Below are 19,846 nucleotides of genomic sequence, written 5' to 3' on the forward strand. Positions count from 1 at the left end.
TCAGTATAGGAGTACACGAGCACATAAACATAATTTCTAGAACTGCTCTGTGTCACTTCATGTGCATTTTACTTATTTTGAGAAAACTATCATCATATACAGAAACAGCAGTTTAAAAAAAACACCAATGTTTCAGGAGTTTATTACACAGAATACGTCACATGCTTATTAGATAACTGTATTTAAGTTGATGTATATGCTTTTATTTATTATTCTTTAATTTTTACAAATTTAGAAAGTAATCAAAAAGTACTCAAAAGTAATTAGTTACATTACTTTAATAAAGTAATTGAAAAAGTTACACTACTATTACATTTTAAACAGGGTAACTTGTAATCTGTAACCTATTACATTTCCAAAGTAACCTTCCCAACACTGCCTAAGACTAACATATTGATGCTAACATCCAAAAACCTGGTTTCATGGGGACTTTAAGAGATCCTATAGGTGTCTTAAGAAATGCCTGACCAAAATGTTTTAAATCAAGGGGTTTCTCTAACTCAGTTTGTAAAACATGCAGTAAAAAAAGTTTAAACGTATTGTTATTGCACTAATCACATATTATTAATGATTATGTGTTAATCAGTTTAATTGTTTTATTAGTCAATTATCAATTATTTGTTCTTAGCTTGCTTTGATTTGGACATTCAGGTGATAATCATCAGCTTGTGTTTATAGATAATAGCTTGCAACTCATTCGCTTGTAATTAAAGGAAACAGTCCTTTCAGTTTAACTCTGGACGTTGATGAAAGTATCACACAGGCATCTGCGTGTGTGCTCACGGGTCCTAATTATCGTGGGTAAATGTCTGTTTTCTTTTTTCCAGGAGGGGAATTTCGATAGATTTTTGCTTTGAGTTTGCCTTGAATTCTCAATTAAACGGTGCTTGGTTTGGAGTACAGCACTCTCCTTCACTGATAAGGTATGTGACGTAAAAAACCGAGTTAATTTCTGAACATGTACTGTAGTTTGCGGTGTTTTTGTTTGCGGCTCTTGTTAGCTAACACAGCCAGCTATGCTAGGCTAACAGTGTATATTCACACCTCTCTTGACGCGAAAAACTACAGCACCCATGCATTATAATTCAGTAGATGCATGCACGTTGAGTAAACCGTTATGTGCATGCAGTTTTTACGCGAGCAGTTAATCGCAACAACGCGTGCTTTGGCTCATTCAAACGGTTAAAGTGCGCACTGAGGGATGCTCGTGTGGGGAATATGCGCATCTGACAGGTCCACGCGTTCAACGCGCGTTATTCGCTCATTACTGTAATCAAAGCTAGACCAGCATATTCGTTATAGGTAACTGCTTTGTGCTAACTATAAAAGCCCTGAATTTAATGTGGATGTTTAAACCTTCTCGTCTTTCCAGTCATGCATTGTGTGTGTGTGTGTGTTTTACATCTATCTATTTTAGATTAAGTGTCCGCTAAACACATTGGATAATGCTTATCACTTCCTCCTATTAGGTCACCCCCCCCCCCCCCCCCCCCCAAAAAAAAGTAACACTTTGTTTTGTTAAATTAAACGGTGGTTTTTGGATGCGTTGGTTATGAGAACAGCGCATATTTTTAGCTTTTTCGCTTCTCCATTTATATTTTTCTCTCACGACAGATTTGTACTGCATCTTCGATAGATTTTAATTTTCCGCAAATGATAGCAATGAACACGCTTGTAATGATCAAGTCTGCATGAAATAAATTCCCCTCATCTGCTTTTTAAATGCAGATTTTACATTGTAAAAATAGGGATCAATGTACTGAATTACTTTTACAAGTGTATAGCCTGCATCTTTTTTCTTTTGTTCTTTTTTTATTTTCTTTTTAAATTGTGTTTTAGGGTTAATAGAATATCAATAAAATTAATGGATGGATATATATTTCTTTTTGTATGTGCATATGTTCAGGGCTTTTGGTGAAATATCAAACTTGCATTCATTTGTGTGCAGTGCCCACATTTCAATATCGTAATCAACAGCCACTGGAGAGAACCAACTCCTGTCCTACTTATTACTGTTAAGATAATCCATTATGCCGTATGTCACAATACTGGCCTATGAAGATGTCTAAAAATATCACTTTAAGGGGTTGAATTAGTTTTCTGTTTTGTGCATGGTGCACATTTCTCTTCCACTTAACTTTGAAATTATTTTCTTACAGTAGTTTGTCTTGAAAGTGTATTGTAAATCATACCCCACTCTTATTGGTTCTTTTTTTTCTCATGAGTATCTAAGATTAAATGTTATTAATCTGGAAACCTTTTTGCTGTTTCCTGTTTTTCATGTCATTGCATTGAAGGGAGAGCTGCACTATTCCTCCTATTAGAAACCCCAGAGGACCAGGGTTTAGAATTGTATTAAATCGGGAAACCTATTAAATGGTTGCTGTTATGAGTGTATTACACAACCTATTAATCACTTCTGGTAAAATTAGAAAGTAAAGTAAAAGTTATACTGTACATACATGATCAGTAACCAAATGTTGAGAAAATCCTTATTTGTATGATTAAGCCAGATTGTGTACTATTTTGGAGATTTGTGAAAAGTACAATCATTCTGCACTAAACCGTGTAATATTGCATATTATTATTGCTGCAATTTCACTGCTGCATGTTCTTACAAAATAGAAACTAAAAAGCTCTCTATATTTGAGACACTATGGTGACATTTATTCATTGGTGTGAACCAATGTGGTTTCAAGTTTCACCTTTTATGGTAGTCAACCAATTGTATGAACAAAGTTTCCAACTTGATTTTATTCAAGGTCAGAATGTAATACTATTTTGATAAATATTATTTGGAGTCTTTTTTTCTTCTCCCCAATATTCAGTCTTGTAATAACTTATAAAGGCTCAATATAAAGTTGATTATTGACATAATGCAGTTTTTGAAATTGCACACTGATTGTGTAGCTTTACAGACACATGCATCTTATTGAAGAGACATATTTTCCATGTTTTCCAGATTTTCAATCATTTTGTGGGCCACAAGTCATGTCTGGTATAGCGTTAAGTCGTCTTGCCCAAGAACGGAAGGCTTGGCGGAAAGACCATCCTTTTGTAAGTATGCAACGTTTCCGATCATAGATGTGCAGCTGTTCTACTGCTGTTTCAGATTCAACAGGTTTAGAGTATATGTATCCGTTTCTAATCAACGTTTGTTCGAAAATTTAATTTTAGAGTTTTTCGTATCTTTTGGAGGAAAGGCACTGAAGGGGTTAATGAAGGGGAGTATGTTCCATCTGTGGAGGAGAAACTGTTATTTTAAGATGTCTATTACAACTTATTCTGCTGAGACGTCATTATTGAAATTGTTGGGGCGTATTTGTTCACACAAATGAGACCACAGATTAAAGAGTTTCTAGAGTTTGACACTTTAAAAACCTTTGCAACCACCCACAGGATTTATATAAAAAAAAAAAAAAAAAAAAGTATATCAGTGCTGCTTGAGAGTTTGTGAACCCTTTAGAATTTTCTATATGCATAAATGACCCAAGACATAATTCGATTTTCACACAAATCCTGAAAGTTGACCGAGAATCCAGTCAAAGGAGACAAATATATACTTTATTTATTTAAGAAAAATGGTTCGGTGTTAAATATTTCTCTTTAGCAAAAGTAGATGAATCTTTGCCTTCAGTATCTGCACCCCCCCCACCCCCCACTTGCAGCATATAACCGTAACTAACGTTTCTTGTAACTGCTGATCAGTCCTGCTGTAGGAATTTTAGCCCATTTACTCAGTACAGAAACACTTCAACTCCGTGATGTTGGTGGGTTTCCTCTTATGAACTGCTTGCTTCAGGTCCTTCAACAAAATTTCAATTGGATTAAAAAGGTTGGTTCACCTAAAAATGAAAATAAGCCACTCGCCCTCAAGTCATCCTAGGTGTATATGACTTTCTTCAAGACGAATCCAGTCAGAGTTATATTAAAAAAAAAATTGATCTTTCAACCTGTTTAATGCCAAGTGCCCATCCATTTAAAAGAAAAAAGTCTCGCATGGCTCTGGGTAGTGAACAAAGTTGTCCTGTAGCAAATTGATTATGCTTTTTGTAAGAACATTATCAATTTAATCTAGCTTGCGCTTACTATTGTACATGGAAGCAGCTCTGGGTGGAATATGTATGGAGGTTGGTTTTGCACATGCGCTGCTCAGTGATGCATGCGGAAGCGCAGCAGAGAGATCTAAACAAACCAACAGTCACAAATTAGAAGTACAAAATGAGGATTTGTAAAGAATAATTTTGGAGGATCTTGATTAGGGCTGGGTATTGTTCAAAATCTTTCGATCCGGTGCCAATTTCGATACCTCCGTTTCGATACCGGTTCCCATGATACTTTTTTTCAATACCATATGTTTTAAAATCCATTTCAACACCAATACATTAAACAAAACTTTTATTTTTCACCTAAATTAAAACAAATTCTGGTAACATTTCACATTCAAGATAACATTATTAATACAAATGGTTGTGCTTTTTGGATAGGGGTGTGCCAGCAGACACTGGTAACTTGGCCAAAATTAACAAAAAAAGAGAAACCTTTTTGCCACAACATGAACATATTATAAATAAATAAACAAATTATATTGTGTACAGGCTAATATTGAACCAACTAAAATGCAAAAAAAAAAAACCTTTTTAGTGCAAAATTAAACTGCATTTGTGGGTTAAAGAACATTTCATGACTTCTCAGACAACTGTACATTTGTGGCTACTGTGGGTTAATTATAAACTCTATCGTTAACTCATATTTACTATAGTAAAACATGGTACATTTTCTTTAGTTCATAATTAACCCACAGTAGCCACAAACGTACAGTTGTCTGAGAAGTCATGAAATGTTCTTTAACATCATGAACCATAAAATGTAGTCATCGTTCTGCTATGGTTTATTTTCATAATAGGTAAACACAGGTCACAAGTTAACACGGTCACATTTCCTTGATTCAGCAGCTGCACGAGATGACGCCAAGAGTCCTGTCTCGAATCCAGAGACCTGGAGCTGATTCGGTGTAGATCTGTAGCTCGGTGGTTTGTGACTGTTTTGCGGCGCGCTGTCTTTTAGCGAGTGTTCGAAACCCGCATGAACACAGACGTACTTTATTTGTATTTTTTTGTTTATCCTACTTCCGCCGCGAAACAGGCGATCATACTAATAACCTGTAATCTTTACAAGAATATCAGAGTCTTGCAATGAGCATGTCTGCGTTTATTAGACACTTAATATCACGTCAGTTGGTGCTTTCAGAATCGCCGAATCTGCTGCCGTCATTCCAGCACATCTGCAGCAGAGACCTAAACCAGGAAGTTGGTCACCAGATAACACGGTAACCAGTTAAACCGTAACACTGGCTTTGGTTGCAATACTCTTTAGACCTCTTTGCCATTGTAAAACGGAAACGTTTTGAGAAAAAACAACTACACTTGTGTTGTGTGACTGCGAGTATCTTCAGAAATCGTCCCCGTCACGTGGTGGAGGACAGCCAATCACTGCGAATTTAGGTCCTTACATGCACGTATGCTTCAAGCTCACACAGACCCAGCCGCTTGGCAAAAAAAAAAAAAAACGCCGCTTGGCTTTTGGAACCGAATTTTGGCACCGAAAGATAATTTTTTGATACTCCTAGTATTGAAGTTTTTCGTTCGATACCATAAAGGCATCGAAGTTCGGTACCCAGCCATAATTTTGATATAAGTCAATAGGAGATTGGTTTTCCTTTGCTAAAGTAAGGAATCTTACTGCAGATGGGCAGCAATATTCTTTTTGGAGAGCAGTGGCTTTCTTCTTGCTACTCTGCCATGGACACCATGGGGTGTTCAGTGTTCTCCTGATGATGGGAATTAACATTAGCCAATGTGAGAGGCCTTTACTTGCTTAGAAGTTAGCCTGCAGTCCTTTTTGAAACCTTGTGGACTTTTACATGTCTCTTTATGGTACTTTTCCACTGTATGGTTCTCTTTTTTTTTTTGGGGGGGGGGGGGGGGGGGTTCCACTTGGTACGGTACCAGGTTTTTATTTTTTAATCTGTATGTGTGTTCCCTGGGAATTGAACCCACAAACTTTTGTGCTGCTAACACGAGGGTCTACCACTGAGCCACAGGAACATGTGAACAATCCCACCCACTGTGATGTGATACTACTGTGGAAATGCCAACTGCAAAAAAAAGCACCATTAGAGTGTTTGTTGGTGGAGGGTAACAGTTAGTGGTTAAATGGATCGTATTTGATCTGTGATTCGTACGGACCAAGCCCCATGGTTTGTCATGCATGTTATCTGGATTAATTGCAAAATTTGACCATAATGAAGTGAAAGTTTATCAATTGTATGAGTTTACACACACAAGTGATGTTAAACCATTTTAGCGAAATAAAAGGCAGAATGGAACTCTTCGTTACTTGCCCGTGCTGTTTTCCATCACAGCCACACAAACATGAAGCTCGCACACGCAGAGAGGTGCGTTTGACTGCGCACAAACATTGAACTGATTTCTCTTTCCTGACTCATTCACTCCTTACCTTTGAACAGGCACATGTACACAAAATTGACAAAATACAGATCTTGACAATCATGCTGGCTGGCAAATGCAGTCTGTTGTCTTAAGTGAACAAGAACAGCTGAGAAAAGACTGGATGTGTATCATTGCTGTGCGTTCACATCGCCGCCATCGAGAGTGTCAAGAATCGCTCTGGCCGTGCTGCCAACAGCGCTGTAGAAAGATTTGTGGACCTTCTGACGTAAATCGAATGCTTATCTTGTATTTAAAGTGGCCGCAACTCAAACAAGCTTACTGATCTTTTGCAGACTGACGAAGTATTACGATCCTTTACCTAATGTATAAAGCACGAATACCACACTGTAAAAATACAAGTAAACTCTTGTTACAACTCTTGATACAAGTAAAAGTCCTGCATTGAAAATGTTACTTAATTATAATCGGGTATAAACAATTAATGTAAGTATAATCAGGAAAAATTATTTATCCTGTTAGCCAACACCCCCGTTATGGGACTCACAGCTGAAAGTGCCCTACCTAACTTAAAATTGTAACCGTTCCTTACTTCAGTTTGTTACACGCATAATTTTGGTGTCTTTTGAAAAGACCCTTTGGCCTGTATTTAAGGGTTCTACAAACTATTTTAGTCACTAAACGTACCACTGCATATTTTTTTCAATTATATAACAATAGACAGAAACTTAGACATCATAAAAGTGATTTATTTGAGCACTAGAAAGATACAATAAGAATAATTGGAGTAAGAAAAATAAAAAATATTTAACTTTGTATGCCAATTACAGAACATCCTGAGATTGCTAGAAATGCAGCATTTACAATGAAAATACGTGCTGATGGCCAGTTAGAGATGGTAATCATTTAAATGCGCCATAAAGTCAATAAAAATCACACTCTATTCCTATAGATGGCGTTCACTTTGATAGCCGTGATTACACTGTAATGGCAAGCTGATTTGCTGTCAAACAGATGGTAATCATGCAGATACAGGCACATTGAACATAAAACACACACATACCATATTTTTTTTGGACTATAAGTCGCACTGGACTGTAAGTCGCATTTATTTAGAACCAAGAGAAAACATTACCGTCTACAGCCGCGAGAGGGCGCTCTATGCTGCTCCGTGTAGGCTACAGGAGCACTGAGCAGAATAGAGTGCCCTCTCGCGGCTGTAGACGGTAATGTTTTCTCTTGGTTCATTTCTCTTGGTTCATGTCAAATTAATTTTGATGAAGTCGCACCTGACTAAGTTGCAAAAAAATGTGACTTCTAGTCCAGAAAATACGGTATATAAAAAGTTGAAAAATAAAGAAAAAGATGACCCTTAAGTTCCACCTCCATCAGATGACAGGTGTCAGAGCGCGTGTCACCAGACGGCACCAGAATTCAAATTAACCATTAGGGCTGCTCCGATCACGATCATTAATGAGCATCTCGTCAGTAAAGCCGGTTCTCTAATCGGCGGTAAATTCACTCAGGTGCGTGACTTCACATAGAGCAGCTGTTACTACACAGAGCCATTGTTAACTGAGAAGATGCGCAAATAAACGCTGAAAATGAAGTTTATTTGCGCATCTTCTCAGTTAACAATGGCTCTGTGTAGTAACAGCTGCTCTATGTGAAATCACACACCTGAGGGAATTTACCGCCGATTAGAGAACCGGCTTTACTGACGAGATGTGCATTAACGATCGGCTGATCGTGATCGGAGCTGCCCTAATAACCATCTTCTGTCTATCTTTCCCCTCTTCGTTCAGTGGACCCTTACCTTTCTAACTAAACTGGAATTTACAACTGTGGATGTTTATGACTCGTTATTACGACGAATCTGGTATTTACTGCGTTTTTCATTCATGTTTTGATGTGTACTGCTTACAAAAATCTAGCAAATACATTATAAGCTTTCCATTGGAAAAACACCGATCTGTTGATCTTTATGATGATATATAGTTTGTCAAGATTAAATTTTTCCCGTTTCATTTAATCTATTCGTAAATCTTGACAAGTGCAAACAAGGACGTCGGGGTGCAGGTTAAAGGTTTAAAAGTTAACTGGGACTGTAATACTATGATATCATTGGATTATTATTATTACTATAACGTCAATGCACCTCAGCAAGACAGCAACTCGCCAGGAACACCAACACCTTGGTCCACGCATCATTTTTATGTCTCTGTACGCAAACAGGGACACGTCATAGATTAATGGGAAACCCGCCACAGCAATAATTGACCTCCATTTTACTTGGGAGCTAATGTGGTCAGAACCAGAGTTTACAGAGTTTAGTGTGTATCAGGTCTTAAATGGGCAGCAGCCTAATAATACCTGCTGCCGTCATTACGCTCAAATCACAAAACATCAATGTTTTTGACAGCTTAGTCCTTTTAATTTTTTATTAGTAATGTACAATGTGAACACTGAAGTTTAATTTTACACTTATTACAATTCTGTATGTGAATACTAGGACTGAACGATATATATCGTAATATCAATATATTGAAAATTGTTAATATTGCAACATGGAGACGGCATGCAATATTTGAATCATTTTAAAAATAGGCTACTTGCATCAATGTTGCAAAAGGTCAAAGTTTTAGTTTGACCCATATAGCAGATAATGGCTTGATGTTAAAGAGTTAAGTGCATTAAGTTGCAGAAAACAACTCTGCCGTTTCTCTTGCTGTCTGACTCTCACCTGAAGCAAGCGCACAAGCAACATCTTTCACACACGTGCAAAGTGTGCGCACACACACACACACACACACAGACGCGTTTCTTTCAAATGGAGCGGCATTTAATAGCTGTAGATCACTGACAAGCTACGCAATATCACATTCATTATCACAGATGAAATGCCTTCGATAATAAACGCGATATTGTGTACCTTGTCAGTGATCTACGGCTCTGTGTATTAAATGCCGCTCCATTTGAAAGCAGGTGATAGTGATTAAGCAGTAATGGAACCAGATTTACTGACTAGATGCTCATGATCATATTGTTAGATATATCGCCCAAGTAGTAAATCCCCTTTGTTGGCCAAAAAAAGTTAGCGTTATTTTCAGTAATTAAAAGATAAATTAAACGTTTCATGCCTTCATTTGATAACCAGAAAAGTTGATACACAGAATTTGAGGGGGAGAAAATTAGGAAATTTAAGAAAAAATAAATTAAGTTTTATGGATACAAATAATTAGACATGCTAAAACACAGAATTTGGTAACAATAAGAAATATGGTGAGGGAAAAAATAAAACATTTCATAGGGCCCTAAAAATGTTTTTATTTTTTTGTTAAACTTTTAAATTGATGTGAAGTTTCATGGTTAATTAATTAGACTTGCTTTTTGATTTAATGAATAAAAAAAAAAAAAAAATAACAATCCAGAAAATTCAAATGAAAATAACGGAATTTGGAAAAAGATATAACAGATTTAGTGGTAATGTCAACATTTATTATTACTAGTAGTAGTAGTAGCATGATTCAGTTTTTTCTTTAATAAAATGTCACTATTTTAGTTTTTGTTCAGTATCCGTTTTAAAACTTATCAGTTAATGTGTGTTTGTGTGTATGTAAGAAGTACTTAAAGTCCCAATGATATAAAATTAGTGTCAATCATTCATGCATTCAATTTTTATTTTATTACTTTATTTTTAAATTCATTGGTTAAACTAAATTTTCAGATTTGTGACATTACTTTTCATGTACTGCTACAAGTTGTAGTGATTATTTTCCAAGAATGCAAAACATTGGTTATATAATTTTCATTTTTATATAAATTTTATTTTTCAGCATTTTTTTTTTTTTTTAATCTCACACCGCTTATTTGTAACCTTGTTCTATTTTTAACATTATAACTAGGGATTGGCGTTTTCCGCAAATGTCAAATTCGAATATTTGAGCTCACAAAAAACGAATATTCGTTTATTTAAATTAAGTTTAATGACAGTCGTTATTTTTCAGCAACATTTATGGTTTCCTTCATTTTGAACAAGCTTACACACAATAAGCTTGAACATTACACATCGTGTTTTGTAGCTGAAAACCTTTAACAATGCGTGCAAACAAACAAAAGTACAGATTAAAAGCAAAAAAAAAAAAAAGTGAACAAAGAAAAAACGTAAAGCAGCAATTAGGCTATTGTAGAACGTTGCCTACACTTATCTTTGAAACTGTCAGCAAGTCTTTTTTGCTTTTTTGTATTGTTTTACATGTTCTTGTTACGAAATACGGGCATGTAAACATGATCGGGGGAAAGTTGGCTCCTTAGTCTGTTAACAATAAGGCCGGCTGCGGAGAAAACGCGCTCTGACGGCACAGACGTTGGCAGGACTCACAAATAACGGTGTGCTAAGCGAATAAGTTTTGTTAAGCGCTTCGTGTTTTCGTTTCACCACTGAATGGGATCCTCATCTGGTAGAATACAAGGCTCCAGCAAGAACTGTTCCCACTCGTCTCGGCTGGACTCTCTATAATCATCGCTGAAGAACTGGCTCAGCCTTTTCCGACGAGTGGGCATTGCATCCTCTTCATCGTTGGTGACAGCGGCTGCATCCGCACCACTCGCATCAATGAAAATGTTCTGATAATGTTCAAAAATATTTTTTCTTCTCATGTTTTCATCGCGATACCTGAATTGTTTGTGTCGAGGGTCCAATGCAGATGCGAAGAGGAGTTTTTTTACTGCATTCTCCAAGTTAGCGGTGTTTATTCATTGCTTGAGAGATGCTGCAACAATGTTCTTGAATTCGGTCACTTTCTGTGATTCTCCACGGCATATTTGAAGTACTGTAGAAGACCGCAGTTCTTAGGGGCCGTTCACATATCGCGTCTTTTTCGCGCTCAAGTTCGTTATTTCCAATGTAGGCGCGCGGTATGCGCGCTCATAATGGAAGCGACATGGTCGCGATGCGCACGCGGTTTTTTCCAGGCGCGCCAGCACCGCATCGAGTTAAAAACATCTCAACTTTTCAGAATGCTGCAAGCGCACCGCGGGTCATGTGACAAGAACTAAACATTCAGCTTCTTTCCCATAAAAACAACGTTGAAAGCTCATGAAGGAACAGCTGATCATAGCTGTATATGGATTGCCATTTTGAAATAAACTTAGTAGCAGAGCTACTGAAAGCATTTTTTTTTTGTTGCAAATCCATTTATCCTTTGCTGAAATTCCTGCGTTTTCATGGAGAGAGCGCGTCATTGTTGATTAGCAACGGCAGACGCCTCAGGAGCGCTTCTGCCCGAGCGCTTTGGAAAGGAGAAAGCGGCCCGCCTAGCGTTTTCCACGAGTTTTTAGGCGCGATATGTGAACGGCCCATTCATTCATTCATTCATTCATTCTTTTTTGCTTGCATACATCTACAAATATGCCATGGAGAATCACAGAAAGTGACCAAATTAGGTTTTATTGTGGTGTGTGGTTTTTTTTTTTTTTTTTTTTTTTTTTTTTTGCGAAAATTCATTTTTATTTATCGAATAATTAGAGCAGAACGAATATTCGAATGTTCAACTATCAGTGAACACGCCTAATTATAACTGTGTTCCTGTGGATCAGTGGTGAATGCTTTGGATAAGTGTCTGCTAAATGTAAATTGTACTTAGTGCTGTGTTCAAAATATCGATATGACTATGTATCGTCACAGAGATTTGACAATACGAAAATCGATAAAGCTGGCCCTGTATTAATATTGTGGCACGTGGACAGCAGTGGACAGTGCTTAATTTGAATACAAAAACACCGTTAAAAATTGAGTGGGAAAAGTGCAAGGTTTCAAAAAAATAATGAATAGATCATAATATATCGGCTACAACAAAGTTTAATCTGGCCGCAGAGGAACACAAACGGGGTTGCCTGATATAAAGAGATGTTATCCCTGAAACATTGCGCAATATTGAAATGCCTGTTAAGCGTGTCAGTAATCTTTGTCAAACTGTTAACCCTGTGCACGCACTCTTTCCACTAGAGCTGTAGCTATCGAATATTTTAGTAATCGAGTATTCTACCAAAGATTCCATCGAGTAATCGGATAAAATGTGTTTTTGCTTAAAGTGCTAGATTTGTATAAGTGTATATTTGTATAAGTGCAATTATGCAAGAGAAAATAAGACTCCTGGGTCTCTTAAATTGAACAACTAAGTTTCCTTTTTTAAGAATTTTTTTTTTTTTTTAATGCATAGAATGCAATGCATACATCAAAAATAAACCTTTAATTATTACCCATTGTTTCTCTGTCTGTACTTGTACTGTGAACAATGACAATAAAGTTGACAGATGAATTAAGTGCCATTCAGTTGGGGTTTTAAATAAAAAGCATTTTCTGAGATGCACATTAAACACATAAAACATTAATTTAATTCTTGAAAATTAACTTAACTTTTTGGTAACTATTTACTATTAAAAAATAAAAAACATGGAAGAAATGTTGTGATTTTAAATCTTAAAAAAAAAAGTTTTTTTTTTTTTTTTTTTTGGTAGTAGGCTATGTACATTCTTCTGAACAATAGTCTTTAACCGGACTTTTATTTTGACGGGTTGACGTACTTTTACAATTCGGTGTATGTGAAGTGACTCTAGTTTAACTCCAATCAAATGGTCAAATGCTCATGAAGTGACCGTCAGAGCAGTTCTGGAGATGGTTGTTCATGTGTTCACGTCCTTATTTAGTGAGACAACAGACGCTGAAATCACCGGAGCGTCACGCGCGCTTCAGTGTGTGTAAATAAACGAAGAAGCACTTCTGCGCCATTCATTAACAGAGACACGCAGAACATGCAGGATTCATATTTAAATAGACCGTTCTGGCTTAATATTTGCAGATATTACTCCATATCGTGATTTGATGTAAGTGCAATGACCTATTTGATTAATTTTATTCAAAATTTAGCGAATTCCGTGCCATTCCGCGTTAAACTGTAAAATCCGTTTTTATGACTGGATTCCGCGATTCCCTCCGCGTTTTCTGCATCGCGGAAAACATAGGGCCTTAGTTGTGGTATGCCAGCTCTATCTTGCAATGGACACACACCACAACGTTCTCTTTACGTTTGCCCGCGCCCTCAAATCAAAACACTGCTGACTACTTGCAGTGTGCGACTTCGGACGTAGCGCTTGTGTCTCCTTCTGCTTTGTGGGTGACGTAAACGCGTTGTCACATTTAGTGTTGTCACGGTACCAAAATTTCAGGATTCGGTACCGATACCAGTGAAAATCCACGGTTCTCTGTACCAATTTCGGTACCAAAACGAAACACAAAAATGCTAATTAAAAAAAAAAAACAACTTTTTATCACTAAAAATAAAACCAATGCCATTCTTTATACTTATTTACAATTGTGTTTAAAGTTCTTCTACAAGTAATATAATTATGAAAAACAGTAAACAAGTTTCACCAATTTAATTTGAAATTTAAACACATATTATTTTTTGGTAAATGAAGTGGATTTGCTATTAAAATTAAAACATGGAAGACATATTGTGTGATTAATTTTTAATTAACAGTAGTAGCAGTATCGCATACATTTTACAAAATAATAGTAATATTTCTAGCACAATGCCTTTATGTAAAAATGAATTTGTAATGAATGCATATTTGTCATTTATCTGAACTTAAGACTGGTGGTGATGCTTAAGACATTTTTGTTCATTGAGGGTTTCTGTAAAAAAAAAAAAAATAGTAATAGATCATAATTATTATTAAAAGATAATGATACTACTAATTCTACTACCATACTAACAATATACAATGCACTATGGATTGATGAGCTGCTGGGTTCATGAATATTAATCACGTTGTCTGCGTTCGGTCGAACTAATTTGCTGAAATCAAAACGGGGACGGTAAAAGATGAGCGCCAGCCAATGAAATTGCCATTTGCGCATTAGCTTCGCCCACTACCGGAGAAACCGGCATATCTTCTGCTTGTTCGAAAACATGAATAATTCTAAATGAACTACATTATTTTGACAGGAGAAGACAACAAAGAATATAGTTTACATGTAGCATGTCGATTCAGCGTGGTAAGACTCTCGCTCTCTCTCTTTGCATGTGTGAGAAACAGAGCTATCAGCAAAGCGACGGCGAGTCGTGCCTCTTCACACAAAGTTTACAGTTCGGCAAATACCATAGACAGTAAAAGAGGCAAATACAGGTGTACTGTGCGTCCATTGAGATGAATTGAAAAGTACAGATCGCTTGATGGAGAGAGAATTCTGAAGCGCTCAGTCAGTGTTCAGCGAGTGAAAATATATCTGCGCCAATCTTATAATAGCCTCGAACACACACACACTGGCAAGTAAAATCTAAGAATTTATTAGCCAATGGCTAACAATAGACATAATTTACTCGCCCTTAGTAAAATTTATTCACATATGCGAGTGATTTACTCGCAATGTAGAGGCTGTTTTGACGGTTTTCCGTGAATACCTTTAAATTGACACTGGTTTTACTCAAATGAAACCGTAAAATGCTTGTGAAGTGAACAGTTCTGGTGATGTTGTATGTCCTCATTACTGCAAGCGTCATGCGCTTCAGTCTATGTAGTAAACAAACCATTCATTCATTCACACAGAGACGCGCAGATCATGCAGGATGCAGATTTCAACCAACTTTTGATTCTTCTGCACAATCTGACTTTGCTGCAGCTTGGAATTGAACTACTGGTTTCGTCTGGTCAGAGGAGAACTGGCCCCCCAACTGAGCCTGGTTTCTCCCAAGGTTTTTTTCTCCATTCTGTCACCGATGGAGTTTCGGTTCCTTGCCGCTGTCGCCTCTGGCTTGCTTAGTTGGGGACACTTCATCTACAGCGATATCGTTGACTTGATTGCAAATAAATGCACAGACACTATTTAACTGAACAGAGATGACATAACTGAATCCAATGATGAACTGCCTTTAACTATCATTTTTGCATTATTGACACTGTTTTCCTAATGAATGTTGTTCAGTTGCTTTGACGCAATGTATTTTGTTTAAAGCGCTATATAAATAAAGGTGACATTGACATTTTGCGGCTTAACATTTACAGATACTGGTCCATATGGAGATTTGATTTGATTAATTTATGCTAACCTTGACAAATTCCGTGACTGTCCATATTAAAATGTAAGTTTCATTTTCATAACTGGATTTTGAGATTCCGTCCGCGTTTTCTGCTTCGCGGGAATCATAGCGCTGCATGCATCCAGAACCGGGTTTGAACGGGTCCTCGGTACTACCGGTACTTAAAGAAACCTGGTACCGTCACATTTTAATTTTTTTTAGTACCGACTTGGTACCGAAGTACCGGGTCTTTTGACAACTCTAGTCACATTAAAAAAATCATTGCGAAAGAAGCTGACGTGAGATTTAAAATAAATTGAGGCTTCGAGGCAGAGGAATTTGCCTCCAATCCTTTTTTGTATTCGAGTTACTCTAGGAATCGTTTCAGACCTACTTTCCACTATAAACACGCTTGCTTTGTGAAAACACCAGTTGGCTTACAGTTTAGCGATCTCCACTTCCCCACTATTCTCAGAACATTGTAATTCATCGTGTTTTATTTATACGAGAGGGAAAGAGAGGAGGGAGGCTGTGCACTTATGAATTGCCTCCGTTTTGCCACATTTCTCTATTAACAGTGAAGCTGTGGCTTTTATTCCTTTAGAAACCATTGTTACCAGCTCCATGTTGAGGAAGATAATGTAGCTCTTGAGCAATTTAGCTATTTATAGTTTATAAAAATATCGGGGCAGTGCTAAAAAGTTTGTTCCTGAATGTCTGATTGCACGAAAAGCGTGATCTGTGTGTGTGGGTAAGATTCAGAAGACTTTACAGAGGAATTAGTTTAGAACTCTTTATTTTTAAACAAGTACGGAGTGCATTCATTTGTTATATATAGGAGTACATTATTGTACTCTGGTACAGTTATGGAGGCCCTTTATATTGCAGAGGTCAACTGCTTGTAGTTAGCACTGGCCCTAAAGTATGCAGTGTTTTATAAATGGCTGTTTTACTAAATTCTACTGAGGTTCAGTGCCATCCTGTATCTTAATATGTATTGTGGCCTCTGTATCGTGATTTCATATTATATCGTGACTGCTGGTGATACACAGCCCTAAATGTACTGGATGTTCACTTGTCTCTTTAATCTTTGAACTTTCTTAGGTTAAGAGCTTTTGCTGTGGTATCATACTTGCGGAAAGCAAAGTTACATAGTTTTTACATCGTTTTTTTCCCAAAAAAACGATCCGATCAATGACTCAAAAACCGTAATCTGATGTGAACCGTGAGATTTGTGATCAGTTGAACCACTAGTAACGGAGGTCTTGAATTTCCTCCATTTGTACACAATCTGTCTGACTGGATTGGGGTCCAGACTCTTTAGAGATTGCTTTAAAAACATTTCCAGCTTGATGAACATCAACTCTTTTTCTGAGGTCCTCAGATCTCCTTTTGTTCATGCTGTCATATACATCCACAAACATTACCAAACTTTGATGGATCTGTTATTTAATCAAAACAGGAAACACTGACACCTGCTAGTCATCTCACTGATTAAAAACCCCTCTGAACAGATGGACTCTAAGATTAGCCATTAATTTGAAGGTGAAGTTAGAGATACACATACTCTTGCCACTCACAGATATGTAATATTGGATCATTTTCAGTATACATTTTCCATCTCATTTGTTTGATTGGGTTCTGTCAACTTTAAAGACTTGCATGAATATTTGATTTGGGTCATATTTGTGCAGAAATGGGGACTATTCTGAAGGGTTCACAAGCTTTCAACCAGCACTATACAATATGATTTTTATTTTTATTATTATTATTTTTTTTCTCAGGGTTTTGTAGCTGTACCAACAAAAAACCCAGATGGAACTATGAACCTGATGAATTGGGAGTGTGCCATCCCTGGAAAAAAAGGGGTGAGTGTCAATCTGGATGTAATGTTTGTGTTCTATGAATACGTATATAAATTAATATTTCAAGTTTGTAAGACCCATTACTATTCACAACTAGTATTTTCTTTCGTCTTAAATGTCTTCTGTGAACTCTTTGTATTTGTGTGGTTTGGAAAAAACATGTTTTTTTTTTTTTTTTTTTTTTTTTTTAGGCCTTGTATGCTCTTGTATTTATTATGAATGAAGATAATGGTAACTTAATTACTTTTTCCTTTTCAGACACCGTGGGAGGGAGGCTTGTTCAAACTCCGAATGCTGTTCAAGGACGACTATCCTTCCTCTCCACCAAAGTGTAAGTCAGATGTTTAGTGGATCTAATTTTGTTTGTACTTTGTAATCTGCACATTGTGTCTAATTCTGGCTGTTTTTTATAATGTGATTTCTACAGGTAAATTTGAGCCACCTTTATTCCATCCGAATGTATATCCGTCTGGTACCGTATGCTTGTCTATATTAGAGGAAGACAAAGACTGGAGACCTGCCATTACAATCAAGCAGGTGAGCTGTAAAGGTTGGATCCTTAAAGGTTGCACCACTTTGTAAATGTATGGACGAGTTTTTAAATGCTCTTTAAATGGAGCAGCCAATAACAAAGTGTAGTTCAAGATTTTTATGTTTAAGGATGAATTATAATTTCGTTGGATTTTGGTTTCAGGGATATATATATATTTTTTTTTTTCTAAATTGAACTTCAAATGTCATTGATTTGTGGTGCATCTTAAATTCTCCTTAAACCAAATCTTCAATGCAATCCTGAAGAGAGCAGTGTTATCTCATAAAGCTCTACAACTGATTTATGTTTCTAGATCTTGCTAGGAATCCAAGAACTCCTTAATGAACCAAATATTCAGGACCCAGCACAGGCCGAAGCATACACAATTTACTGGTATGCACCTCCAGTTCAAATCTAGTCTTGCCTGTTGAGACCGGAATGCTTATTGCCTGTGTTATGAATCTTGTGTTTGCGTTTCTGTTTCAGCCAGAACAGAGTGGAGTATGAAAAAAGGGTCAGAGCACAAGCCAAAAAGTTCTCACCTTAAACCACAAGATTTCGCACCGTATTGGAAATGGGTTTTGACCAGGTCTCCCTGCCCCTGTAACTCCCCCCTTACAAATCATATCCACTTTATACTAATGTACTGCTGGGCTTAAAGAAATGAATGTGTCGTGCCATTGTCAATCCACTGATTCTCATCCTAACAGTCTCTTCCTGGGGGTTTTAATTTTGGCCTTTTGTATAGTATCTATTTTCTTCGCATTTGGGCAGCAGAGATGCTCACACAAAGTTGTGAGTTAAGGAAATTTCTTCTTCTTTTTTTTTTGGTGGGTAGGGTTACTTGGTAACAGTGCTACATATTTGCAAAAAAATTAAAAAAGGCACAATAAACATCATCCAGGCAGAAGAAATGATATTCCACAGATGCAGGAGGTATGAGCATAAAACTGCTTTCATTTTGCTTAATCTTTTTTTTTCTTTCACACTGGCCTCCTTAGTCTCTTTCATAGTTTTAATAATTTAAACCTTGCTATTAATGTCAGTATTTCAACTGCTGTAAAATGATACTTTTATACTTTTCTTTACTTCGTGTCAGTAGCGAGATTTCCATTCCTGATGCAGGCAGTGTACTAAGGAAGCATGCATTCGGTATGATAGCATCATGCTGCCTAGGCCGTTTGTGTTTTGCAAAAGAAGGAAAAAAAAAAGACTTAACGTAAAAGGCCTCTGAATCAAATGGTTGGTTAGTTAACCGCTGCATCAGTCTCTTTGTGTTCATATGGTGTTTTGTTCATGTAAGTGTATAGAGTAAATAAAATGTTTATACAAAGCCAGTTTGAGAATGCAGGTATGTTCTTCTCATGAACGGATTGATGTCAACCATCTTGAAAGGTAAGTCATCTCATGGTTCTTGATCATGGTCACTTAATGTTTAAATGGCACTGGAATGAGGTTTGATTTACTGTATGTATGTGTGTGTGTATATATGTATATATATATATGTGTGTGTGTGTGTATGTGTATGTGTGTGTGTGTGTGTGTGTATATATATATATACACCGTACAGACCAAAAGTTTCTTCTGCTCATCAAGCCTGCATTTATTTGATCAAAAATACAGAAAAAAAATGTAATATTGTGATATATTAGTACAATTTAAAACAATTGTTTTTAAATTTATTATACTTTAAATTATCATTTATTTCTGTGATCATTATGACATGATCCTTTAGAAATCATTCTAATATGATGATTCATTATCAAAAGTTGGAAACAGTTCTGCTGCTTAATATTTTCTCAGAACGTGATACTTTTTTAGGATACTTCGATGAATAAAAAGTAAAAAAAAAAAAATGTTTTTAAAATATAAATATTTTGTAATAACAATATACACTAC

General features: G+C 36.6%; 1 protein-coding gene across 1 annotated transcript; it reads left to right on the forward strand.

Annotated features, from left to right (window-relative positions):
* Positions 1-732: 732 nt before the first annotated feature.
* On the forward strand, positions 733-19,284 carry LOC132150005 (SUMO-conjugating enzyme UBC9-B). The gene is made up of 7 exons (XM_059559212.1): positions 733-919; positions 2,961-3,057; positions 17,335-17,418; positions 17,674-17,746; positions 17,843-17,952; positions 18,261-18,340; positions 18,434-19,284. The coding sequence occupies exons 2-7, from the start codon at positions 2,992-2,994 to the stop codon at positions 18,492-18,494; spliced, it is 474 nt and encodes a 157-aa protein (XP_059415195.1). The 5' UTR covers positions 733-919; positions 2,961-2,991; the 3' UTR covers positions 18,495-19,284.
* Positions 19,285-19,846: the final 562 nt, after the last annotated feature.

This window comes from Carassius carassius, chromosome 1 (assembly GCF_963082965.1).
Source record: "Carassius carassius chromosome 1, fCarCar2.1, whole genome shotgun sequence".
NCBI lineage: Eukaryota > Metazoa > Chordata > Actinopteri > Cypriniformes > Cyprinidae > Carassius > Carassius carassius.

Excerpts from the sequence above, each read along its gene's own strand:
- LOC132150005 (XM_059559212.1), top strand. The coding sequence starts at position 2,992 with ATGTCTGGTATAGCGTTAAGTCGTCTTGCCCAAGAACGGAAGGCTTGG. Across the intron at positions 17,747-17,842 it reads TCCTTCCTCTCCACCAAAGT|GTAAATTTGAGCCACCTTTA; the intron begins GTAAGTCAGATG and ends TGATTTCTACAG. Across the intron at positions 18,341-18,433 it reads GAAGCATACACAATTTACTG|CCAGAACAGAGTGGAGTATG; the intron begins GTATGCACCTCC and ends TTTCTGTTTCAG.